We start from the raw sequence: 27004 nt of genomic DNA, 5'->3' as shown, positions 1-27004 counted from the left end.
TTGTTTAACAATATAAAGATGTGTTGTGTTTGGATAACTATGTAAAGATGTGTTCTGGTTTACCTTGAATGCCCAAGGACCTGGACTTTTCTAAGAAAATGCTGAATGGCTAATAGTGAGAGAGGATATGTATGTGGGTCATCTAGGCAGGGAAAGTAAGTAGGAAGAGGTATTTGGGCTCATAAAAGAAAGAAAAAAGAAGCCTGGGAGACACCTGGGGCCAGACAGACAAACAGGGAGGAAGCAGGAAAATAGGACATACAGAAAAAGAAAGGTAACAAGGCCCGAGTCAAAACACAGAAGAATATAAACAGTTTAAATTAAGGTAAAGGAGCTAGTTGACAAGCCTAAGCTAAGGCTGAGCATTCATAATTAATAATACATTTCCATGTCTTTATTTGGGAGCTACTTGCCAGCCTAAAGAAAATGCCAGCCAGGGGCTGGGAAGAGAAGATCTGCTCTGTAAATCAGACAGGAGACAGTGGCTGGTGTCCAGGATGCTGTGGAAGGATGGGCAGGTGGTGGGACCTTTGAATCCTGAGGGTCAGTGCCTTTACTTACTGTGGGTGGACAGGTCCAGTTGTCCTCACTGAGCACGCTCTTACTTCTTGCCCTAAAGAAATGGGAGACACTGTCACTGTTGTTTGGTTCCTCAGTTGGGAAGGACCCTGGGAGCTGAGGTTTCCTGGGAGCTGCTTGGTGTACTTGCTGTGTGTTCACACCATGGCTGTCACTGCCTTTCTTGATGCTGCCTCCTTTTCCAATCTAACCAGCCCCCTGCTAGCCTTTGATCCTTTTACCCCATCATATGTCCTATTTGCTAACTGGTGCTGGGGGTGGTACTTTGGTTGAGAATTTACTTTTGCCTTCTTTTTCCTTTTAGTTTTCACATTTGAGGCTTCTTTTGAGGTTTCATTGGGGTTGGTTGTCTCATTGAGGTTGGTTGGCTCATTGTCCACTTGTTTAATATCGTTCTCAATTTGTGGCTCCCTGGTGAAAGATGAAGTCAATTTATCTGCAAACTTCACAGGGAAAGGAGTGGCCATGATCAACAGACAGTGGGGTACAGGGCATAGCAAGGCAGTGATATGAGGAACACAGCAGACACATAGCAAAGAGAAGAAGATGGTGTCCAGACACAAAGTGAGGGAAGCCTCTTCCCTTTCCTGAGCATGGAGGCAATGGAAGAGTATGTGGAAGGGTGGAAGACACTTCACCTGCGTCGACGGCGGCGCCACAGGAAGAACAGTACTAATATGACTGCAATCAGCCCCATCAGACATTGGGCAATAATGCCAATAATACCCCTTGATGAGGGTCGATGTTTTGGTTTTGGAATTTCACCTGTCATGGACAGAAAAGAGAAGCATCATGATAAATTCATCCTCACTGAGGATGTGGACAAGAACTCTCTGTGTGTGACATGTTTGTTCCTTTGGGGAGTGCACTTCCTGTGAGAAGGTAGATTAGGAGATATGAGGCAATAAACAGGATATTCTCTCCTAGTATTCTTGTAAGTACTGTGTTTCTAGGCTGGCCATGTGTCTTCTTTCAAGTCCTTGCCTGTGGTGGGTGGGGAGAGAGTGTGCTTTAGGCTGCAGCCTAAATCATATCCACTCTGGCAGTCCTTGGAAGTCTCTGAAGAAGGGAGAAAGTCACATAGCGTTTTTTACATTAAATTTACAGTTATTTTTAATGATCACATCTTTTTCTTGTTGTCCTAATTGTGGTAGATGTAAATATTCATCTCTCTGATTCCTGTGCCCAAGAGTTAACTGAAAGAATATTGAGGCTCCATACCCAGAGCGTCCTGCCCTTTGGCTCCATTCCTGGGACACAGCTGGTCCCTGGAACTCCCGCCCCAACTCAATCCTAGTTGCTGGCCAGCAGGTTGGGCTCCTGTGGGAAGGCCCCACCCTCACCAAGACCTCCCACTGGACCCTGCAATCTATATACACCCTGCCCCCAAACACATCCTCCTGAGACCCCAGCCACTTCCTGAGGCATGGACACCAAATCACCAGCTCTCACTGGACAAAGAGATGAGTAACTCTGCTCATACCCAGAGAGTCCTGCCCCTTTGCCCCATCCCTGGGACATAGCTGGTCCCAGGGAAACCCTGCCCAACTCTGTCCCAGTTGCTAGCTAGCAGGCACGGCTCCTCCCTCAACAAGACACCCCCCACACTGGACACTGGAATCTACATGCCCTGCCCCCATACCCATCCTCCTTAGACTCCAGTCACTTCCTGAGACATGAAAACCAAGCTGGCAGCCCTCATTGAACAAAGAGCTCTCATTGGAACAAGAGTAACCTCCTGAGATGGAATCTGCCAGCCCTCATTAGACCAAGAGTGGCTTTCTGAGATGTAGAATCTGCCACTTCTCATTGGTCCAAGAGAGGATTCCTTAAACACAGAATCTGTCAGCTCTGACTGGACCAAGCAAGAGCCATGATAAAACCAAGAGTCAGAATTAACAAGCTTGGGTTGACCCAAGAACAGCTCCCTGAGACACAGAATCTGCCTGCTCCAATTAGACCAAGAACTAAGATTGCACCTAGAGGGGCCCCCTGAGTCACAGACACAACAAGCACAGAGTGGGCCAATAGCATCTCACTCAGACACAGACCTCTTATAACTATTACAGGAGGAGATGGGTAAATGTCAAGGGATAAATACATACAACAACATAAAGAACATCAAGCATCACCAGAACCTAGCCTTCCTCCAACAGCAAGATCTGAACATCACAATGTAGGAGAAGCAGAAGATAGCAACCTTAAGAACAGCATCATGAAGATGCTAGAGGCCTTTCAAGAAAAAATGAAAAATTAAATTGAGTAAAAGACAAACAAAACATTGGAAGAAATCAATAAATCCCTCAAAAATGCCAAGAAAACCATGAAAAAGCAATTAAACATGTGAGGGAAACACTTCAATAACTGACAAGGGATATAGAAACAATGAAGAAGACACAAACAGAGGGATGCTGGAAATAGAAATCTGAGTAAACCAACAGGAAACACAGGTGTAAACATAACCAAGAGAATACAAGTGATGGAAGAGAGAATCCCTGGTGTTGAGGATACAATAGAGGAAACAGATTCATCAGTAAAAAAAAAAAGCCAAAAAATTCATAGCACAAAACATTCAGGAAATCTGGGATACCATGAAAAGACCAAATCTAAGAATAATATGGATAGAAGAAAGAAAAGAATACCAACTCAAAGGCACAGAATATATATTCAACAAGAACATAGAAGAAAACTTTCTCAACTTAAAGAAGGAAATACCTGTGAAGATACAAGCCTATAGAACACCAAACAGACTAGAACCTCCCAAAAGTCCCCTTGCCACATAATAATTAAACAAGTATATGTACAGAATAAAGAAAGGATATTAAGAACAGTAGAAGAAAAAGGACAAGTGACTTATAAAGAAAAACCAACACCCAATTTCTCAATGGAGACTTTGAAAGCCAAAAGGACCTGGACAGACCTAATGCAGACACTAAGAGACCATGAATGCCAGCATAGACTATTATACCCAGCAAAACTTTCAATCACCATAGATGGAGTGAATAAGTCATTCTAGGGAAAAAAAAACAGATTTAAGCAATACCTATCCACAAATCCAGCAATACATAAAGCACTAGAAGGAAAATTCCAACCTAAGGAAGTCAGATATACCTATGAAAATAAAGGCAATAGATAATCCCACAGCAGCAAAGCCCAAAGAAGAGCAATACACACTCACTACCACCAAAAGATATCAGGAACTAACAATCATGCGTCATTAATATTTCTTAATATCAATGGACTTAATTCATCTATAAAAAAAAACACAGGCTAACAGAATGATTCCAAAAACAGGACCCATCATCCTGCTGCATACAAAAAACATGCCTCAATTTCAAAGATAGATACTACCTCAGAATAAAAGGCTGGGAAATGTCTTACCAATCAAATGGTCTTAGGAAACAAGCTGGTGTAGGTATCCTAATGTCCCACAAAATAGACTTCAAACTAAAATCAGTCAAAAAGATCAAGAAGGACATGATATACTCATCACAGGAAAGATACAACAAGATGAAATTTCAATTCTGAACATTTATGCCCCAAATACAAGGGTACCCACATATGTAAAAGAAACATTACTAAAGCTTAAATCACACATAAAACCTCACACATCTTCAACACCCCAATCTCACCACTGGACAGATCTTCTAAATAAAAACATAACAGTGTAATAAAGGGCTTCTTTGATGTTATGACTCAAATTGACTTAATCGATATATATATATATATATATATAAAACATTCCTCCCCAACAAAAAAAGAATATACTTTCTTCTCAGCACCCCATTGAACCTTATCTAAAATCGACCACATACTCAGTCACAAAGCAAACCTAAACAGACACAAAATAATTGGAATAACCTCCTGTATTCTATCAGACCACAATGGTTTAAAGTTATATTTCAACAACAACAAAAATTACAGAAAACCTATAATCTCATGGATACTGAATAATGCTGACCTGAATCACCAATAGGTCAAAGAAGAAATAAAGAAAGAAATTAAAGACTTCCTAGAGATCAATGAAAATGAATACACCACATACCCAAACTTAGGGGACACCATGAAAGCAGAACTAAGAAGAGAATTCATAACACTAAATGTAAATGCCCACATAAAGATGGAGAAATGGATGAGATCTACATGAGCAACCTGGGGTTGAGAGGGGGTAATGGAGGTCAAGGTCGGGAGAAAGAGAGATTAGAGGAACAGGAGGTTCTAGCTGGATCAGGAACAGAGTGGGAGAACAAGGAATGAGATACCATGGTAAATGAAGACACCAAGGGAATAGTAAGATGCAGAGTGCTAGAGAGGTCCCCAGAAATCCACATAGATGACTCCACTATAGACTACTGGCAATGGTCGAGAGGGTACCTGAGGTGACCTACACTGGTGATGGGATGGCCAAACACCCTAACTGTCAAGATAGGACCCTCATCCAGGGACAATGGAAGCAGATGCAAAGATCTATGGCCAATACCCAGGTGGAACTCCAGAAGTCCCATTGACGATAGAGAGGAGGGATCATATGAGCAAGAGATATTGAGACCATGATTGAAAAAATACAGAGACAATTAGCCAAACTATTGCAAACACATGAATTGTGTCCAATAGTTGAGGACCCTCCATGGAAACTGGATTAGGCCATCTGAATAAGTGAGACAGTTGAGTAGGTTGAATTGTTTGGGAGGACCAAGGCAGTGGGACCAAGACTTGTCCATAGTACAGGAACTGGCTTTTTGGGACCTAGTGCCTATGCTGAGAAACTTATCTCAGCCTTGGTACAGGGAGAAGTGGATTGGACCTGCCCCAACTGAAGGTACCAGGCTCTGCTGTCTTCCCAGGGAAGGATATGGGAATGAGGGGTGGTTGGGGGTGGGGGGTGGGAAGGCAGAAAGGTAGGAGGAGGGAGAATAGAGGAATCCATGGTTGATAGGTAAAACAGATAGAACATCTCTTAATAAAAAATAAAAGAAAAAATATAAAAATTCATTTCTTCTGGCTCTTTTGAATCAATTGATGTGAAACAGAGTTGTGCTATTGAGTTACAGAATTGGAAGGCATTCTTGCTGTCCATCTGACCATCTGTGAACAGATGAGATTTGATCAGGCTGCTAAGATTGTTCAATGATAGATGAATAATCAGTTAAACAAGGGATGTTGGGAAGATGTGATATCCAGGTAAAAGAATGAAGTTAAGCCTTCACCTAACAACATATACAAATCAGCTCTTCATGGATCAAAGACCTAAAATGGATCAGAGCTGAAAGTCATCAGATTTTAGGAGACAGGATGAAAGCACCTTAAAATTGGATTTCGAATGGTGTCTTTGTTATGATGCCAGATGCATCATATGGGTCTTTTGGCTGCTTATATGTCTCTGCACCACATGCATGTTTTGTACCTGAGGAGGACAGAAGAGGGTGTTGAATTCCTTGGAACTTCAGTTACAGACAGTAATAAGTTGCCATGTGGGTTCTGGGAATTGAACCCCTGTCCATTGAAAGAATTGCTAGGACTCTCAACTATTGAGCTATCTCTCCAGTCCCATAAAGCATACACACACACACACACACACACACACACACACACACACACACACACTACTATACACCACAAAAAAAGTTATTAGAAAAAAGAGTCTTGTGCAGGGATGTTATGCTGTCAATGTTAGCATGAGGATAAGAAACTCTGTATATGGGCCACCTTGATGGCTCAATTGGGAAGAGTGCCTGCTATACCTACCCCCAACTGCCACACAGTAATAAATGCACAAACAAATGTGGGCCAGTGAAATGGCTTAGCAGATAAAGAGCTGGTTTTGCCACCTGAGTTCAATCCCTCGTCCCTGGAGAACTGGCTCCCTCCCACTAATTGTCCCCTGACCTCAACTCATGGGTGTGGGACATGCACACAAAGTGAATAAATATTCAAATGTAGTAAGAAACTCATTATAGGTCCTTCCTATCTATGGATTTTATATTTATGGATTGAAACTTTGGAAACAAACTACCTGAAAAAGTATCTCTAGAGTGAAAAATGTATTGTTTCCTCCTATCTTTGTTCTGTACTCAACACAATAAGAATAGGGTCTATGCAGTATTCATATTAGGCATTGGAAATAGTCTAAAGAAGGTCTGAATGTGTCGAAGAAGTGTAGAGTAACATGAATATGTTACTAGATTCTGAGGGTGGTTGGTGTGTGTGTGACTCAGACCCTAAACCAGGGTTTCTCTGTGTAGTTTTGCACATTTCCTGGAACTCGCTTTGTAGACCAGGCTGGCCTCGAATTCACAGAGATCCGCGTGGCTCAGACTCCCGAGTGCTGGGACTAAAGGTTTGCACCACCGCCGCCTGGTGAGACCCTAAACCCTATATCACTTTGCAGTTCTAATTTCTATATTGACAGCTATTGTTGTTATTATTGACAGGGTCTCACAATGTAATCTGCACTGGCCTTGTACTTCTATGCCTCCTGCTTCGTGCTCTCTCTATTTTGAGACAGGGTATCACTATGTATCTCTGGCTAACCTGAAACAGGCTACAAAGACCAGAGTGGTTGGGAACTCATAGGGATCCAACTGTTTCTGCCTCTGGTGTGCTGGGGTTAAAGGCATGCAGCACTGTGCTCACTCACCTTTCTTGGTGTTACATCATGAGATTAACATGCATCCATCACCAAGCTGACTGTATTTGTTTCCTGAACCATGTTTTTCTCCCTATGACTTAGGCACATTCTGCACTCTGTTGATAAAGAAACTGCCCCCATGCCCAACACTATGGAATAAGAGGGGAACAGAAGTTACTCACGTATTATGTCCAGCTGGATGGGGTCACTCCTCCTGGAACTGACTTGATTGGATACTTCACACTCATAGACCCCAGAATCCTCAACCCTCACAGAGTCTATTTGGAGGGTGCTGTTGTTCTTGGACAGCTTCATCCTGTCTGTTGGCTCCACACTCTGGCCTTTGAAGAGCCAATGGACGGAGATCCCAGTGTTGTTTGACAAGCAGTTCAGGAACACAGAGATCATATCTTTGACTGTGCTGTTGGTGACTTGGATGGAGGGTGGAGTCACTGGATCTGTGGATAAATAGTTCAGGGGGCTAGCTGAGAGTCCTTCACCCTCAGAGATCTTAGGTAGTTCACAGCGCCTTTTGAATGAAGGGGCCCTCTAAAAGGTTTCATGTTTGGGGTCAAGATATGGTCTGTAGGGAGAGAGCTGAATGTTACTCCTAACAAGATCACCCACAGTGACCCTGACTCAGGGTATTTGTGTAGATTCCACACTGGGAGCATCTTCAGCCCACATGTCCAGAAATTTTATGGTAGGGGAATGTATTTCCCAATAATTTTTGTGGAGATTGTTGCTCACAATTTCTGTGAGTGTGAACAGGCAGGTCCCTCTTTTTTGAAATACACTTCTGTTTCTTTTTTATTAAATAATTTTCAAGAGGTTAAGAGGCTCAGTTAATCTTAAAGATGTTAAAGGCTAGACCTCAGGACTGGGAGAAATCTGTAACTGAAGAATTTCTGTTTGTAGAAAAAATTGTATTTCCTGCCCCATGAAATGGATTAAATAGTACAGAGAAGAAGAGAATAATACTGATGCTGACCACAGCCTGCAAGTCTAATCCTCAGTATTGATATTTTTTGAGACAGGGTCTCACTGTACAGTTCTAGCTCACTTTGAACTTGCTATGTAGACCAGGCTGGCCTCAAACTCACACTCTCTACCTGCCTCTCCCTCCTCAGTGATGGCATCAAAGGTGTGTGTCACCATGCTCAGCCGACATTTGTTTTTTGAACCTTGAGAAGAGTAAGCAAAAGAGCATCATCAACTGTCAGTGACATGGTTCACCCTGACTGAGAACAGGGCTTCAATCACTCCTTCCATCCCATGGAGTCAGAGCTGAGACAGCCACCCTACCCATGAGACAGGAGCAGAACTCTGAGCAGAGGTCTAGTCCCCATCTGTGGGGGAATATTCTCTTCCAATTTGGAGAATAAGAATTTAACAAAGTTTAAATCTCTGGGTGTTTCTTGTAGGCCATGGAGGTCATAAAACAAAAATGGAGGGGATAGGAAAGTTTGTGTTAGGCTCAGAAAGAAATCTTGTCCTTGAGGCTCTCCTAACCCTGAAAAGTCCCTCATGAAACCTAAGGCCTTACAATGTTGGGAGAACCTCCTCCTTACATTGCAAGCTCTATCCCTAACATCCAGAAATCAGAGGACCAGGAGGCCATTAGATACAGGGATGGAGCAGGAGGCTTTGGGGAAGACTGAGTTTTGTTTGTTCCCATAGACATGAGCTGTAAATTAAATGCCTCTGTACCTCCCCAGAAAGCTAAAAGACTCCACTCCAAACCTGATGCTGATATTTCATAGATCTACTTACTAAGGACAGTAAATTTCTTCACTGTGGTCATATTGACTCCAGTAAAAACATTATAGATGAGGCAGGAATAGGACCCCTATTACTAGTATTGATATTGGGGATAAAAAGCTCTTGGGAGCATGACTGGAGCTCTCCATTGACAAACCAAGAGTACTGTGGAGGTGAGTTAGCATCTGTGTGGCAGTAATGTGAGGTTTGTCCTTCAATGGAAATGAATATTTGAGGGGGATATGATCAGGACATCTGGATAACCAAAGCCACATGTGATGTGAGAAGAAGGAAGGGAAAATCCTGGTCTGTAGAATGCCACAGTATCACTTTGAGCTGTGCTTTAACCTTAATTGAACAGATTTCACCCAGAGTTGGGAAGGAGATTAGTAGAGGAGAACTCATTCAGCATGCACAAGCCCGGGTCCATCTTAAGCACAACACACAAACAGATTGTGTACTGAGCCTGAGTCTGACATGTCCCCTGTCTCCATCACCCTCATCTCTCTAGGCAGAAGTCCCTGCAACCCATTCAAGCTCAATGCTCAGCCTGTCCACATATGCTTGGGCTGAGACAGGATGCCCTGGCAGCCTTGCTATCTGTATGAAACTTCCTTGTCGTGAACTCAAGGGGCCTGGGACCGAGTGTGATAGCTCTAGCACTCTGTATGTAGGCAGTTGGGGCCAGGATGAAACAGAAAATACACGTAATGTCCAGAGAGAATGGGTCATTGGGGAGGCACTCACTGGGTTCTAGGTTCACATTCATAGAGTCCTGTGTCAGTCCTCACAACACTGAGAAAGTGAGAGTCCTGTTGTCCTCAGACAGCTTCAGCCTGTCCTCTTCTGAGAGGCTTTGGTCATTGATCCTCCACAGGTAGGCTGTATTCTGAGTCTTAAGTTCACACATTGATGCTACTGAGTCCTCACCCTCCATGGGATTGGAATTGTTGGTTGTGATGTTGGCCTTGGGTAGCAGTGCTGTGCTGACCACAGAGAAATGATTGCTCTGTGTGGTACATTTATATATTACAAAGTCCTCTTACAATCAGAGATAGTCTCTTAACTCCCAGCTGATTCATATATTTAAATGATCAGGCAGGAAGCAAAAGTTTTATTGCTGTTGTTTGTTCAGAGAACAATTGTCAGGACCATTGTGATACAAGGAAGCATTGGCAAAGGTCAGTTTGGAATAGTTTGGCAATTCAAATGGCAGGGAGAAATTTCTGGGAAGATTTTGTCTTCTAGGGGAAAACACTCATGGTTCCAAGAGACAGATATTTATCAGACTGTGATTGCTCCAAACCATAGAGGAGCACAAAAATAAATTCTGCAGGAACCATGGGCACGCCTAACAGCAACTTTGAAATCTTCAAAAAGATGATGGGACCCCACAATGATGATTCCACAAGGACTATGGTAAAGCCATTCAACTAATTAACACCACAGAAAGACCGATTTTTGACTACAAACTGTTCAGGACAATTTCAAGTTGGGTAGCTGAGATGATCTAGATTCATAGACTACTCAAACATGGACTTGAGACATGCCCTGCACTTTCCCATTATGCAGAGTGGACAAAGAATACAGATAACTCTCTTAGGTTGACAATTAACTCAATTTTTTTTTCTGGATTCCCTAAAGATTCCTTCACCCCAGAAAGCAAGAAGTAATTTCATGAAAACTATGCCCACATTCCCTAGAGGTGGGATGGGAGGCTTTTGGCTGTTTAATGAGTTATGGATTGTGTCATTGTTTGTGATGGTTGGTTACAAGTTGTTAATTGTTAATGGTCAGGAAAAAAGCTGAACGAGGAGATTAGATTCAGTGCTTTTGTTTAAAAAAAAGAAAAAGGAAAAAAAAGAGAATATAGATATGAGGTAGATCATTGATTCTACTCTAATCAGAAAAAGGGGAAGATATAAAAATGACAAAAGATAGATAATTGAGTCTAGTATGAAAAGAAAAAAGAGAGAATATGGATATGATCAAAAAGATAAACAGGTAAATTATGGAATCTACTTTTAAAAAGGAACTACTTGTTTGAAGTAGGGTAAGTAATGACAAATTTTTGTCTGAGTTTATCAAATGTTACTGGACTGACATTGTTATGTATTAATGGAGTTCTTCACCTGAGTCCAACAAATATTAATGGACTAGACATCATTAAGGAAATTCTTGATTGTATACATTGTATATAGTTATTGGATATAGATTTTATTGTATTAGTTATAAGCTTTTTAAAATTTTAGAGAAAAAAAGGGGAAATGTGGTTGTATTGTGTTCCCCAAAATATTGTGCACTCTAATAAACTTATCTGGGTTCAGAGAACAGTACAGCCACTAGACAGACATAGAGACCAGAAAATGGTGGCACACATGCCTTTAATTCCATCACTTGGATCTGGATAAGTGTCTGTCTAGTGGCTGTTCTGTTCTCTAACCCCAGATAATTATTAGAGTGCACAATATTTTGGGGAACACAATACCACAACATTTCACCCAGGCAGTAGGACCCGGACCTGTCCTTGGTGCATGAGCTGGCTGTTTGGAATCTTGGGCTTAGGGGGGTCACTTTGCTTAGCTTGGAGGGAGGGGACTGGACGTGCCTGTACTGAATCTACCAGGTTGAGCTGAATCCCCAGGGGAGTCTTGGCCCTGGAGGAGATGGGAATGGGGGGAGGAGCTGGGGGGGAAGGTGGAGGTGTGTGTGGGAGGGGGGAAGCCAGGGGAACTCATGGCTGATATGTAAGATTAAAACACAAATAGAATTAAAAAAATAAATAATGGGAAAAAAGTATAATTTGTTTAAAGAAAAAAATTCTATCACTTGGGAGCCAGAGATCCATCTGGATCTCTGTGAGTTTAAAGCCACACTAGAAAGAGCCAGTCATGGTGACTCACTCCTTTAATCCCAGGAAGAGAGCCTTTCATCCCAGGAAGTGATGGCAGAAAGCAGAAAGGTATATAAGGCGTGAGGACCAGGAACTAAAGCTGGTTAAACTTTTAGGTTTTTGAGCAGCACAGTTCAGCTGAGAGGCATCCAGTCTGAGGAAATTGGGTCAGCTGAGGAATTGGCAAGGTGAGGTGGCTGTGGCTTGGTCTGCTTCTCTGATCTTCCAGTGTTGACCCCAGTACCTGACACCAGGTTTGTTCTTATTAATAAGACTTTTTAAGATTCATGCTACAGAGGGGACAGTAGATAGATATAGAGAGAAATCAGGCAAGAAAGGAGCTAGGGAGGAGAGCAGACTGTAGCTCGGTAGACAGGATTGTATCTGAGAGGAGTAAAGTTGACAAAGAAAAGAGCTTGGTTTCCTCAGATTCATTTCCAAAAAATAATTGTCAGTGTTCACAGGCTTCTCTTCTCGGCCTCTGGGAAAATATTATTAAGGTGGGTCCTTAATATTTGAAAATAACCTCCTCTATTTTTTGGACCACCATGTCTCAAAGTTATATTTCAACAAGAACAAAAATTAGAGTCTATAATCTCATGGAAACTGAATAATACTCAACTGAATCACCAACCTGTCAAGGAGGAAATCAAGAGAGAATTAAAGACTTGCTTTAATTCAATAAAAATGAATGTACAACATACCTAAACTTATGGGACATTATGAAAGCAGTGCTAAGAGGAAACTTCATAGCACTAAATGCCCACATAAAGGAGTTGGTGAACTCTCACACTAGCGATATAACAGCACACCTGAAAGCTTTAGAACAAAAGTAGTAAACTCACCCAGGAGGAATAGACGCCAGCAAATAATCAAATTGAGGGCTGAAACCAACAAAATGGAAACATATAGAACAATAAAAAGAATCAATAAAACAAAGAGTTGGATCTTTGAGAAAATCAACAGGATAGACAGGCCCTTGACCAAACTAAACAAAATGCACAAAAGGAGCATCCAAATAAACAAAAATCAGAAGTGAAAAGGGATACATGACAATAAACAATGAGACAATTCAGAGAATCGAATCATTAGGTCATTCCTCAAAAACCTGTACTCCACAAAATTGGAAAAACTAAAAGAAATGTACAATTTTCTAGATAGGTACCATATACCAAAATTACATCAAGACCAGATAAACAATTTAAATAGACCTATAACCTTGAAGGAAATAGAAACAGTCATTAAATCTCCCAACCAGATAAGGTCCAGGACCAGATGGTTTCACCACAGAATTCCATAAGAATTTCAAAGAAGTGCTAATACCAATACTCTTCAAATTGTTCCACACAGTAGAAACAGAAGCAACATTGCCAAACTCTTTTTATGAGCCTACAGTTACCCTTGATACACAAAGATGCAACAAAGAAAGAGAATTGCAGACCAATCTCCCTCATGAACATTGATGCAAAAATACTCAATAAAACACTGGTAAACTGAATTCCAGAACACAACAAAATAATTATCTACCATGATCAAGTAGACTTCATTCCAGATGAAAGGATGGTTCAACATACGAAAATCTGTCAATATAATCTACCATATAAACAAACTGAAAGCAAAAATCCACATGATATTCTAATAAGATGCTAAAAAAGCCTTTGACAAATCCAAAACCCCTCATGGCAAAGGTCTTGAAAAGATCAGGAATACAAGGAACATTCCTAAACATAATAAAGGCAATTTACAGCAAGCCAACACCCATGATCAAATTAAATGGAGATAAACTCAAAGTAATTCCAGTAAAATCAGGAAGAAGACAAGGCTGTGTACTCTCCCCATATTTATTTAATGTAGTTTTCAAAGTATTAAGTAGAGCAATAAGACAACAAAATAAAATCAGGGGGATAAAATTGGAAAGGAAGAAGTCAAACTTTCCCTATTTGCAGAAGACATAATACTATGCATGAGTGACTGGGAAATTTCTTCCAGGAAAATCCTACAGCTGATAAATACCTTCCCACCTTGCTGGTGGAAGCCTGATTGGGTGAGTTGAAGTGTGAGGATCTTATCAAGTGTCTTTTTCAGTTTGCTGTGTTTCTAGGTTAGTTCTCCCTTGTCCTTACAATCCTCGATTTCCATCAATTTCATCCAGGCAATCATGTGAAGCTGTGGGAATGTGAGACAGGATGATTGCGATTTTGTGTTTTCAATATCCAGTGTTTCCATCTTATTCTCAAGGTCTCAGTTGTGGCAGCCATGAATAAGTGGTCTCCTGTGGCTGTGACCTAAGTGACAGAAGGCCCAGGCTACTGACTCTCACTGTACCAGCTCCTTTGCAGAGACTATGTTTTCTGCAGTGGGGTAGGACAGCAAGGCAGACTCTGTAAGACCCCAAATCCCTCTGCTTAATGACTGTGGAGAACTCAGCCTTGCACTTGCAGAAAATCTTTGGAACTGCACTGCAATCTAAGACATGCCTCCTTCTCTGCCTCAACAGAGATCATATCAACATAGGTTCTGTGGGCTATCTCAGGCTCACCATCAAAAGAGTATTTGTCCAATAATACCTTGCTTGTCTGAGCCCTTCATGGTCACATCCTGGAGGATGAAATCTAGTAAATTACCAGGTTTAGAAACTTTGCATCAGACACCCCCTCCTTTTTTCTCTCTAATTTTTATTTAGTAGCTATGTTACAGTGGTTTCACCTTTTGGATAACATGTGTCTCCCCACACTCCTCAGGTATCAATGACACCCTCACCCTCCTTACTCCTTGTTGTGAGCATTTGGGGCTCAAACCTCACCAGTCTGCTCAAGAGTGATTATTAATGCTAATGCTGACCAAGGTGGTATGGTATTTATGATGTGCCTGGCTCTGTATTTGTATCTGGTTTCATCTATATGATAAGTCTGTCACATAGAAATTATTTCCATTCAGATGATGAAAAACTGGAACTTAAAGTGATGTTTTAAAAATACCTAAATCTGTATGGTTAATCAGAGATAGACCTTGCTACCTGGTTTCAGGGTAACATTAGCGGTAGGAAAAATTGCAGCTAACATATTTTCCTTCCTGTGTGTGTACTATTTTGCCAAAAAATGTTACTTGATTATTATATTAAGTCTTTATAAACTACTATGAGGCAGGTGAAGGACGTGATATAACCTAGCATCCTAGCATCAGAGACTGAGGCAGGGGGATTGTGAATTTGAGGCAAGTCTGGGTTACATAATGAGACTCTTGCCTTCCATGCTAGTGGAAGGAGAAAACTGAAGATCAAATGAAGATAAATGAACAGAGACTAGAGTAACAGCAAAGAAAGCTGATGCACCTGAAGTAGGTTATTCAAAAATGATTTACAACATTCGCAACCTTTTCCCAGATTAACTTTGAAAAAAGGAGATGGATATTAATACAATTTGAGACCTCACCATTCCATTCTTAAGAATATGAAGAATTTCAAGATTACTCAGTAGTTATATGCTAACTGTTGTGCCACCTAGATGCAATGGACAAATTCCTACAAACCTGGATTCTTTAGAGATGGAAGCATGAGACAAACAAAATTGAATAGCTGTGTAACCAATAAGATTGAACAACAAAAAATTGACAAAAATTTAGAGACTTTAATAATAAAAACACTGACACATTATAGAAGGCCAGCTTAGTGTAACAAAGGCCACACATGGAAATCCACAGCCAACATCGTATTCAATGGGGAGAATGACATTTCTCTCTAAGATCAGGAAGCACACAGGATGATGCTGTGACACTTCTGTTCAGGAGACACTTAGGAGTGCTACATGGAGCCATTAGCCTAGACAATGAAATGAAGGTGCCCAATTATGGGTTTCTAAAGATATCTGCAGATGACAGGAACATGTTCATAGAAAATCCTTAACATTCTACAGAAAGTTCTCAGAACTAAATGAGAAAAACTAGTTAATTGGTTGGCTAATGAATTGACCATGCCCAAGTTAGCTGTATTTCTGTATACTACTATTGACCATGAACAATTTGATTTTTATTTTTCTTGGCAGTGGTGGAGCTTGAACCTAGGGCAAGCCCAGCAATGTTCAGTCCCTGAGCAATAGTCCCAACCTTAACAGTGAACAACTGGAAAGGAAATAAAGTATTTATTTATGAAAGAACCAAAAAGAATAAAGTACTTAAAATTAACTCCACCAAAGAGATAAAAGACTTGCACTCAGCAAACTACCAAATAAGAGATAAAAGAAGACAAGAAATGACAGCGATTGGGGTTGATGGGTTGGAAGACTTAATCTCATTATTACTGTTGTTCTGCAGTACTGGGATTGAACCCAGGGCTTTGTGCATGGTGAGCAATAGCACTACCACTGAGCTATACTCTAAGCTCTGCCTTCTAATTTTTATGTGGAAACAGGATGTCACTAAATTAATCAGGCTGGCCTTGAATTGGCTGTGGTAGGTTCTTTTAGAACTTGCTACTCTTGCCTAAGCTTCTTAAGTGGCTGGATTTACAGGCATGAGCCAGCTTGCCTGAAAAACTTTTTTTAATAGATGACAATATCCCTGAATGTAGTCTAACAGTTCTATGCACATAAGATCAAAACCCCAGTAGCATTTTACACAGAAATAGAAACGTCCATTCTAGCTGTCCTGGAACTAATTATATAGATCAGTCTGGCCTCAAAATCCCAGAGATCTACCTGTCTCTCGACCCAAGAGCTGGGGTTAGAGGCAAGCACCACCATACCTGGCCTTAAAAGTAATTTGAAAAAAACAAGAATAAAATTGCAGGACATCCTACATGATTTCATAATTTTAGTACAAAGATGCAACAATCAAAATAGTCTATTACTGACATAAAGGCAGACATACAGATCAGTAACTTAGAATTGGAAATCCCAGACATGCACTGCTCATGCAAATGGCCATGATGAAATTGAAGATTAGTTAATATGATAAATATGTGTTTTTATGGGACACAGTTTTGCATATATATTATAATGTGTGTCAGAAATGCACAGTTGGCATATTCAGAATTTCATCTGTTACTTTTTATTTTTGTTAAATTATTCATTTCTGCTGGCTCTTTAAATTAATTGGTGTGTAATATATGGACCTCTTGGCTCCTTTTATGTCTCTGCACCACACCCATGTTTTGTACCTGAGGAGGACAGAAGATGGTATTGATTTCTTGGAACTACAGTTACAGACAGTAGTAAACTGCCATAAGGTTGCTGGGAATTGAACCCCTGTCCTTTGGAAGAGTTGCTAGGCTCTTAACTATTGAGCTATCTCTCCGTGTATTTGGTATATGGGACTAAAGAGATAGCTCAATAGTTAAGAATCAAACACACACACACACACACACACACACACACACTTCTACTACTATTAATACTACTGCACACCACAAAAAAACAGTTATCAGAAAAAAGAGTCTTATGCAAGGAGCATGAGGATAAGAAACTCAGTATATAGGCCACCAAGATGGCTCAGTTGGGAAGACAGTACCTGGCATATTCCATCGCAGTACCTAACCCACACTGGCACATGGATATAAATGCACAAACAGTGTGGGCCAGTGAAATGGCTTAGCAGATAAAGGGCTTGCTCACCTATCTGAGTTCAATTCTCTGTCCCCAGAGAACTGGCCCCACAAATTATCCTATGACCTCCACAAACTAGGTGGGGAACACCCATACAAAATGAATAAACATGCAAACATAGTAAGAAACTCAATACAGGTCCTTTCTATCTATGGAATATATATAAAAGAATGGAAACCTTGAAAACAATCTACTTGGAGAAGTATGTCTGCAATGAAAAATATATTGTCTTCTCATATCTTTGTCCTGTACTCAACACAATAAGACTAGTTTATATGCAGTACTCATATTAGGTATTGGAAACAATCTAAAGAAAATTTGATTGTGTGGTATAGGGTATAGAGTAACATAAATATTTTTACTAGATTCTGAAGGTGGTCAGTCTGTGTGCTCAGACCCTATACACTTAATCACTTTGCAGTTCTATTTGCTATATTGACATCTATTGTTGTTATTAATGACCAGGCCTCACAATGTAATCTGCGCTGGCCTTGTACTTCTCTGCCTCCTGCTTCATGCTCTCTCTCTTTTGAGACAGGGTCTCACTATGTATCTCTGGCTAACCTGAAACAGGCTACAAAGACAGGGGTGGTGGTGTTGGGAACTCATAGAGATCCAACTGTCTCTGCCTCTGGTGTGTTGGGGTTAAAGGCATGCAGCACTGTGCTCACCTTGCTTGGTGTGTTACGGTAAGAATAAAATGCATCTATCACCAAGCTGGCTGTATTTGTATCTCAAGCCATGTTTTCATCCTTGTGATTTTGATCCATTCTGAACTCTGTTGATAAAGAACTGCCCCCACCCCCAATGATATGGTGTAAAGAGGGAGGAGAGGTCACTCACCTATTATGTCCACATGGATGGGGTCACTCCTCTTGGCACTGACTTGATTGGATACTTCACACTGATAATCTCCAGAATCCTCCCTCCTGGCAGGGACTATTTCCAGGGTGCTGTTGTTCTGGGACAGCCTCATCCTTTTCGTGATCCTGAGACTCTGTCCTTTGAAGAGCCAATGAATTGAGATCCCAGTGTCATTTGACAAACACTTCAGGAACACAGAGGTCAGGTCTTCGACTGTGCTGTTGGTGAATTGGATGGAAGGTGTAGTCACTGGTTCTGTGAATAAACAGTAGAGGGGGGGACCAGCTGAGAGTCCTTCACACTCAGAGATCTCAGCCAGCTCACAGAGCCCATAGAATGAAGGGGCCCTCTAAAGATCACATGTTCAGGATATGTCCTGTAAGGAAAGAGCTGAATCTTACTCCGACAAAAGTTCACCCACAGTGACCCTGACTCAGGGTATTTGTGTAAATTCCAACTGGGAGCTTCTTCAGCCCACATGTCCAGAAATCTCACTGTTGGAGGAATGTATTTCTAAATGATATTTGTGGAATTCTTGCTCACATTTTTGTGAGTGTGAGTAGTCAGGTCCAACCTTTATGAAATAGCCTTTAAATTTTATTTAAAAAATTGTCATAGTGTTAAGAAGGCCTAACTAATCTTAAGGGTGTTAAAGGCTGGACCTCAGGACTGGGAGAATTCCCTAACTGAAGAATTTCTGTTTGTAGAAAACTTGAATTTCCTGCCCTATGGATATGGATTAAATACTACAGAGTAGAAGTGAATAGTCTCAGTGCTGACCACAGCCTGCCAATCTAATGCTCAGTACTGACAGTTTTGAGACGGGGTCTCACTGTACAATCCTAGCTCACTTGGAACTTGTTCTGTAGACAAGGATGGATTCAAACTCACCCTGTCTACCTACCTCTACATCCTCAGTCCTGGCATCATAGGTGTGTGCCACCACACTCAGCTGACATTAGTTTTTTGAACCTTGAGAAATGTAAGCAAAAGAACATCTTCAACTGTCAGTGACATGGTTCACCCTGACTCAGAACAGGGCTCTCAGGCACCTTCTCCACCCACTCTTCCCATCCCTAGGAGTCAGAGTTGAGACAGCCACCCCACCCATGAGACAGGAACAGACGTGAGAGAAGAGGTTTAATTTACATCTGTAGGGAATATTCTCCTCCAATTTGGAGAATAAGAATGTGAGCACAGTTGAAAGCCCTGGGTGTTCCTTGTAGGTCATGAAGGTCATAAAATGAAAATGGAGGAGACAGGAAAGCTTATGTTAGGCACAGAAAGAAATCTTGACCTTGAGGCTCTCCTAACCATGGCTTTTCAAGGCTCAGAGAACCTGCTCTTCACATTGCAAGCTTCACCCTTATAGGCCAGAAATCAGAGAACTAGGAGCCCATTAGACATAGGGATGGAGCAGAAGGCTTGGGGGAAGAATGAGGTTTTCTTGTTCTCATAGATATAGGCAGGAAATTAAATGCTTCTGTGATATTTCAGAAAGCTAAAGACTTCACTCCAAACCTCTTGCTGATATTTCAGAGATCCATTTACTAAGGACTATAATGTTCTTGACTGTGGTCTTACTGAGGACAGTGACAGTTAGAGACAAGGTAGGTATAAGATCCACTATCCTTAGTATTTATGTTGGGAATACAGAGCTCTTGGGAGGATGACTGGAGCTCTCCATTGACAAACCAAGTGAACTGTGGAGGTGTGTTAGCATCTCTGTGTCCTTCAATGGAAATGAATATTTGAGGGAGATATGATCTGGACATCTGGACCATCTGCAGCAAACAGAATAAAGTCAAACATGCTGTCAACAGAGGGAAGGGGAAATCCTGGTCTGTAGAAGGACATAGTATCTCTTTGAGCTGTGCTTTAACCTTATTTGTCAGGTCCTACCCAGAGGTGAAGTGCAGATTAGCAGAAGAGTTCTCATGCAGCATGCACAACCCTAATCTATGTCAAGCACAACACACAAACATCCCCACTGCACACTCTTGTGTGCACTGAGACTGAGTCTGACATATCCCATGTCTCCATCTTCCTGAGCTTCTCTAGGCAGGAGAAGATCCTGCAGCCCTTTCAAGCTCAATGCTGAGCCTGTCCACATATGCTTGGGCTGGTACAGGAAGCCCTGGCAGCCTTGATATCTGTATGAAAATTCCTTGTCTTGAACTCAAGGGGCTTGGGACCGAGTGTAGTAGATCTAGCCCTCTGTATTTAAGCAGTTGTGGCCAGGATGAAACAGATAATACTTACAGGTAATGTCCAGAGAGAATGGGTGACTAGGGGAGGGAACCACTGTGCTCCAGATTCACATTCATAGAGTCCTGTGTCAGTCCTCACAACACTGAGTAAAGTGAGAGTCCTGTTGTCCTCAGACAGCTTCAGCCTGTCCTCTTCTGAGAGGCTTTGGTCATTGATCCTCCACAGGTAGGTTATATTCTGAGTTTTATGTTCACACATTAATGGAATTGGAATTGTTGGTTGTGATGCTGTGCTTGGGTAGCATTACTCTGTTGACCACAGAGAGATGTTTGCCATGTGTGGTACTTCTGATTCTTGCAAAGGCCTCTTACAACCAGAGACAACCTCTTATCTTCCAGCTGACCAAGATCCTTACATAATCAGGCAGGAAGCAAATTACACGCAGATAGAGTTGCTGAGTGCTCAGAAATAGTGGGGACTCCTATGTTGAGTATGGGAATACCTGGAGTTTCTCATGAGTGAGCTGAGTTGCAGAGTTTGGCAATGGTCAAATTCAAGACTTGGAATCATAGACCTCATTTTATCTCCTGGTCCTCACTCACACATTGCCTATCTTGAGACACAGGGTTCAGGTCCCTCCAGCTACACTGACTTCCCCTGCTGTGTGTAAACCAGAGTCCTCTCAGCCTCTGCTTTTCAGGGCTGTCCTTCAGATAGTTATGATTAGTCTTCCCATTGAGCCTCTCTGAGAAACCTGACAGCCTGTCAGAGATCTCACACAGCTCAGCATCTGCCTGAGTTTAGGTCAGGCTGGGTCACAGGTGTCCTATTATAGGACACAAGGTAAATTATCATTGCTAATCCCATAATTTAAACTTAAATGTTTACAATGACCTGACCTTCCACCAAGCAGTGTCTACTAGTATTTTTTTGCAGGAAATAATCCCTGAACACGGGATGGAGTGTGGCTCAGGTGTTAAGAGCACTGGCAGCTCTTCTAGAGGTCCTTAGTTCAATTCCCTTCAACCACATGGTGGCTTACAACCATCTATAATGAAATATGGTGTCTCTTTCTGGATGCAGGCTGCACACTGTATAATAAACAAACATACAAACAAACAAATAAATAAAACATACATACATACATACAAAAATTCATAAGGCTAAACTGGCTGTGGGAAAGCAACACCAAGCAGTTGTTGGAAGCAATATGTAAATATCACATTGGAAAGAGGTACAGGTTAGAAGTAACCCATAGAGAATTGTAGTCAATGGCAGTGTATATGTCAGAGTAGCCAAGAAATATTTCCAATGTCTCACCATAACAAATTGGAGATAAAGCCGTGGAGTGCTGGTGCATGCCTTTAATCTCAGAACACGGGAGGCAGAGGCAGGTGGATCTCTGTAATTTGTAAGCTACACTAGTCTACAAATCAAGTTCCAGAAAGACACAAAGCTACACAGAAAAACTCTGTTTTGAAAAACAAAAAAAAAATGGAAATAAATGGGGTAGTAGATGTTAAATTGTTGACTTAAATATTCTGTCTTGTACACAGACATCAAAGATCACACTCTACTTGTACATTCTATGTATATCTGAGATGCCAGTTAAAGTACTATTAACAAGTAATAGGCCAAGGATCAAGGAAGTGGAAAGACCACTTTCAAGCATTAAAAAATGTTATATATTGTGCATATGAACGTGGGCCAAAATATATAAAGAATTCTCACAGTTCAACAATGGAAACTATAAAACAACAAGCAGCTCAATCCAAAAAGAAGGAAAAGACCTGACATTCCTTTTAAAGAAAGAGACATGCTGATTAGTTTTTGTCTATTTGACAGACGAAATTCACATGGAAAGATAAAGACTCAGTTGAGGTATCACCTCCATCACAATGGCCAGCAAGGCATTTTCTTAATTACTGTTTGGTGGAGGAGGACCCGGTGCTATCCTCGTGCAGATAGCCCCTTTCTTATGGGCTCTATAAGAAAAGCAGCTGAGCAAGTCTGGAAGCTTTCCACCTGGTTCTTGCCTGCACTTACCTTAATGACAGACTCTGATCAATCCACTAAAGTTATATTAATCCCCAACTACCAAGTTGGTTTGGGTTGTGGCATTTTATCACAGTAACTGGAAAGCTAAGTAGAACAAAACATAAAGAAATGCTGTGGGAGCCAGGTGGTGCTGGCATATGCCTTTATTCCAGGCACTTGGGAGGCAGAGGCCAGGAGTTCTCTGTGAGTTCAAGGCCAGCCTTGTCGACAGAGTGAGATCCATGACAGGCACCAAAACTACACAGAGAAACCCGACTTCTAGGGTGGGGGGGGCAAAAGAAGGAAAAGAAAAGAAATTCTAAATTGTTCACATGTGGTGGACATGACTTTAATCCCAGCACTCAGGAGGCAGAGGCATATGGATATCTGTGAGTTCCATGCTAGAAGTCTACAATGTGAGTTCCAAGACAACAAGGGATACACAGAAAAACCCTGTATCAAAAAACCAAAAATGAATAAAACTAAAAAGTAATGCTTATGGGCCAGGAATGGGGGTGCACACCTTTGATCCCAGTCCTCTGGGAATTCCAGGCAGTCCAGCCAGGAGTATCTAGTGAGACCATGTCTCACAATCAAAAAACAAAAACATGCTTAACACCGTAGTCATTGTAAAAATGCACATGATTGGCCGAATTAAAGTGTACATTCTTAAGGATAAGTCATATATAAATTATGAGATGTTAAAGATAGTTATTAGGATACAATTTAAAGCTTTATCATCTTATAAATGATCAAATTCTCTGTATAAAGATATGTTTAGAAACAGGCTAAATATAATGAATATTAGCATAATAAATTGTTCACTTCACCCATGACATTTTAAAAATCTTTAAGTTTCCCAATTTCAACTATACCATGTCTTTTAATAAAGGCTGTAATTTGCTTCATTGTGGTCCTATTGACCCCAGGAAAAACATTATAGATGAGGCAGGAATAGGATCCACAATTACTAGTATTGATGTTGGGGATAAAGATCTCTTGGGAGGAGGACTGGATCTCTCCATTGACAAACCAAGAGTACTGTGCAGGTGGGTGTAGTTCTGTGTGGCACACATTTTTATTTAGCACCTATGTTACAGTGGTTTCACTTTGATAACAGTTGTGTGGCCCTGACACAATGGACTAATTCCTACAAACCTGGATTCTTTAGAGATGGAAGCGTGAAAGAAACAAAATCTAATAGCTGTATAACCAATATGACTGAATTTAAAAGAACTTGAAAATTTTGACAAACTTTGATAAAAAAAAGCACTGAAACTGGATGGAAGACCAGCTTAGTGTAACAAAGGCACACATGGAAACCCACAACCAACATCATATTCAGTGGGGAGACTGACAGCATTCTCTCTAAGATCAGGAAGAACACAGGATACTGCTGTGACCACTTGTATTCAAAAGACTCTTAATAGTGCTACAGAAAGCCATTAGCCTAGACAATGAAATGAAGGTGCCCAATTATGAGATTCTAAAGATATCTGTAGAAGACAGGAACTTGTTCATAGAAAATCCTTAACATTGTACAGAAAGTTCTCAGAACTAAATGAGAAAAACGAGTAAATTGGTTGGTTAATGAATTGACCATGCCCAAGTCCCAGCCTTAATAGTGAACAACTGGAAAGGAAATGAAGAAAGTATTTATTTATGAAAGAACCAAAAACAATAAAATACTTAGAATTATCTGTGCCAAGGTGATAAAAGACTTGCACTCAACAAACTCACAAATAAGAGATGATGAAAGAGGACAAGAAATGACAGCCATTGGGGTTGATGGGTTGGAAGACTTCATCTCATAATTAGTGTTGTTCTGTAGTACTGGGATTTAACCCACGGCATTGTGCATGGTGTGCAATGCACTACCACTGAGCTATACTCTAAGCTCTGCCTTCTAATTTTTATTTGGAAACAGGATGTCACTAAATTAATCAGGCTGGTCTTGAATTGGCTGTGGTAGGCTCTTTTAGAACATGCTACTCCTGCCTCAGATTCTGAGTGGCTGAATTACATGTGTAAGTCAGCTTGCCTGAAAAACATTATTTTAACAGACGATAAAATCCCTCAATGTAGTCTAACAGTTCCATGCACATCAGATCAAAACCCCAGTGGCATTTTGCACAGAAATAGAAGCGTCCATTCTAGCTGTCCTGAAACTCACTATATAGATCAAGCTGGCCTCAAACTCCCAGTGATTCACCTGTCTGTGCTCCCAAGAGCTGGGATTAGAAGGAAGGACCACCATACCTGTCCTTAAAAGAATCTCTTATAAAAACAAGAATAAAATTACAGGACATCTTACATGATTTCATTTTTAGTATAAAGCTGCAACAACCAAAATAGTCTACTACTGACGTACAGATCAGTAACAAAGAATTGGAATTCCCAGAACTGCTCATGCACACTGACCTTGATTAAAATAAAGATTAGTTAATATGATAAATATGTGTGTTTATGGGACAGTTTTGCATATATATTATAATGTATGTCAGAAATGCACAGTTGGCACATCCAGCATTTCATCTGTCACTATTAATGTTAAAAAAACATTCATTTCTGCTGGCTATTTTGAATTAATTGGTGTGAAACAGAGTTGTCCTATTGAGTTACAAAGCTTGGAAGGCATTCTTGCTGTCCATCTGACCCTCTGTGACCAGATGAGTTTTGATCAGGCTGCTCACACTGTTCAATGATGGATGTATAATAGTTAAACAGGGGATGTTGGGAAGATGTGATATCCAGGTAAAAGAATGAAGTGAAGACTTCACCTAACACCATTCAAAAATCAACTCTACATGGATCAAAGACCTAAAGTGGATCAGAGCTGAAAGTCAGGAGACAGGATGAAAGCACCTTGAAATTGGATTTTGAATGATGTCTTTGTTACGATGCCAGATGCATCATATGGGCTTTTTGGCTGCTTATATGTCTCTGCACCACACCCATGTTTTGTATCTGAGGAGTACAGGAGAAGGTGTTGAATTACTTGGAACATCAGTTACAGACAGTAATAAACTGCCATATGGGTGCTGGGAATTGAACCCTTTACCTGTGGAAGAGTTGCTAGGCTCTTAACTATTGAGCTATCTCTCCATGTATTTGGTATATGGGACTAAAGAGATAGCTCAATAGTTAAGAATCAAACACACACACACACACACACACACACACACACACACACACACACACACACACATACTACTACTACTACTACTACTACTACTACTACTACTACTACTATTAATACTACTGCACTCCACAAAAGAGTTATCAGAAAAATCAATATTGTGCAAGGAGCATGAGGATAAGAAACGCAGTATATGGGCCACCAAGATGGCTCAGTTGGGACGAGAGTGCCTGGCATATTCCTTTGCAGTACCTACCCACACTGGCACATGGATATAAATGCACAAACAGTGTGGGCCAGGGAAATGGCTTACCAGATAAATGGCTTGCTCACCTATCTGAGTTCAATTCTCTATCCCCAGAGACCTGGCCCCACAAATTATCCTATGACCTCCACACACTAGGCGGGGGACAACCATACAAAAGGAATAAATACTCAAACGTAGTAAGAAACTCAATACAGGTCCTTTCTATCTATGGATTTTATGTAAAAGGAAGGAAACCTTGAAAACAATCTACTTGGAAAAGTATGTCTGCAATGAAAAATGTATTGTTTCCTCATATCTTTGTCCTGTATTCAACAGAGTAAGACTAGTTTATATGCAGTACCCATATTAGGTATTGGAAACAATCTAAAGAAAATTTGATTGTGTGGTGTAGGGTATAGAGTAACATGAATATTTTTACTAGATTCTGAAGGTTGTCTGTGCAACTCAGACCCTAAACTCTTATCACTTTGCAATTCTATTTGCTATATTGACATCTATTGTTGTTATTAATGACCAGGTCTCACAATTTAATCTGCGCTGGCCTTGTACTTCTCTGCCTCCTGCTTCATGCTCTCTCTCTTTTGAGACAAGGTCTCACTATGTATCTCTGGCTAACCTGAAACAGGCTACAAAGACGGGGGGTGTTGGGAAGTTATAGAGATCCAATTGTCTCTGCCTCTGGTGTATTGGGCTAAAGGCCTGCAGCACTGTGCACACCTTGCTTGGTGTGTTATTGTGAGAATAACATGCATCTTTCACCAAGTTGGCTGTATTTGTATCTCAAGCCATGTTTTTATCCTTGTGACTTTGACCCATTCTGAACTCTGTTGATAAAGAAACTGCCCCCACCCCCAATGACATGGAGTAACAAGGGAGGAGAGGTCACTCACCTATTATGTCCACATGGATGGGGTCACTCCTCTTGGCACTGACTTGATTGGATACTTCACACTGATAATCTCCAGAATCCTCCCTCCTGGCAGGGACTATTTCCAGGGTGCTGTTGTTCTGGGAAATCCTCATCTTA

General features: G+C 41.0%; 1 protein-coding gene and 1 pseudogene across 1 annotated transcript; both read right to left on the bottom strand.

The window, feature by feature from the left end:
• Window positions 1-1213: 1213 nt before the first annotated feature.
• Window positions 1214-14087, bottom strand: LOC118589138 (annotated as a pseudogene).
• A 4206-nt stretch (window positions 14088-18293) lies between these two features.
• LOC118589086 (carcinoembryonic antigen-related cell adhesion molecule 1-like) lies at window positions 18294-27000 on the bottom strand. The gene is made up of 3 exons (XM_036196026.1): window positions 26868-27000; window positions 23446-23631; window positions 18294-18577 (listed from the first exon to the last, which is right to left on the bottom strand). Exons 1-3 carry the CDS (start codon window positions 26998-27000, stop codon window positions 18294-18296), a joined length of 603 nt encoding a protein of 200 aa, XP_036051919.1.
• Window positions 27001-27004: the final 4 nt, after the last annotated feature.

This window comes from Onychomys torridus, chromosome 1 (genome assembly GCF_903995425.1).
Source record: "Onychomys torridus chromosome 1, mOncTor1.1, whole genome shotgun sequence".
In the NCBI taxonomy this organism is placed as follows: domain Eukaryota; kingdom Metazoa; phylum Chordata; class Mammalia; order Rodentia; family Cricetidae; genus Onychomys; species Onychomys torridus.
The sequence above is the reverse complement of the archived record's forward strand: the minus strand, read 5'-3'. Positions and strand labels throughout refer to the sequence as shown.

Bases quoted from the DNA above. Each gene is read 5' to 3' on its own strand.
- LOC118589086 (XM_036196026.1), bottom strand. From the start codon at position 27,000: ATGAGGATTTCCCAGAACAACAGCACCCTGGAAATAGTCCCTGCCAGG. The intron at 23,632-26,867 runs GTGAGTGACCTC...TGTGCCACACAG, and splicing joins CATCCATGTGGACATAATAG to AACTACACCCACCTGCACAG. The intron at 18,578-23,445 runs GTATAGTTGAAA...GTTTATTCACAG, and splicing joins AGCCTTTATTAAAAGACATG to AACCAGTGACTACACCTTCC.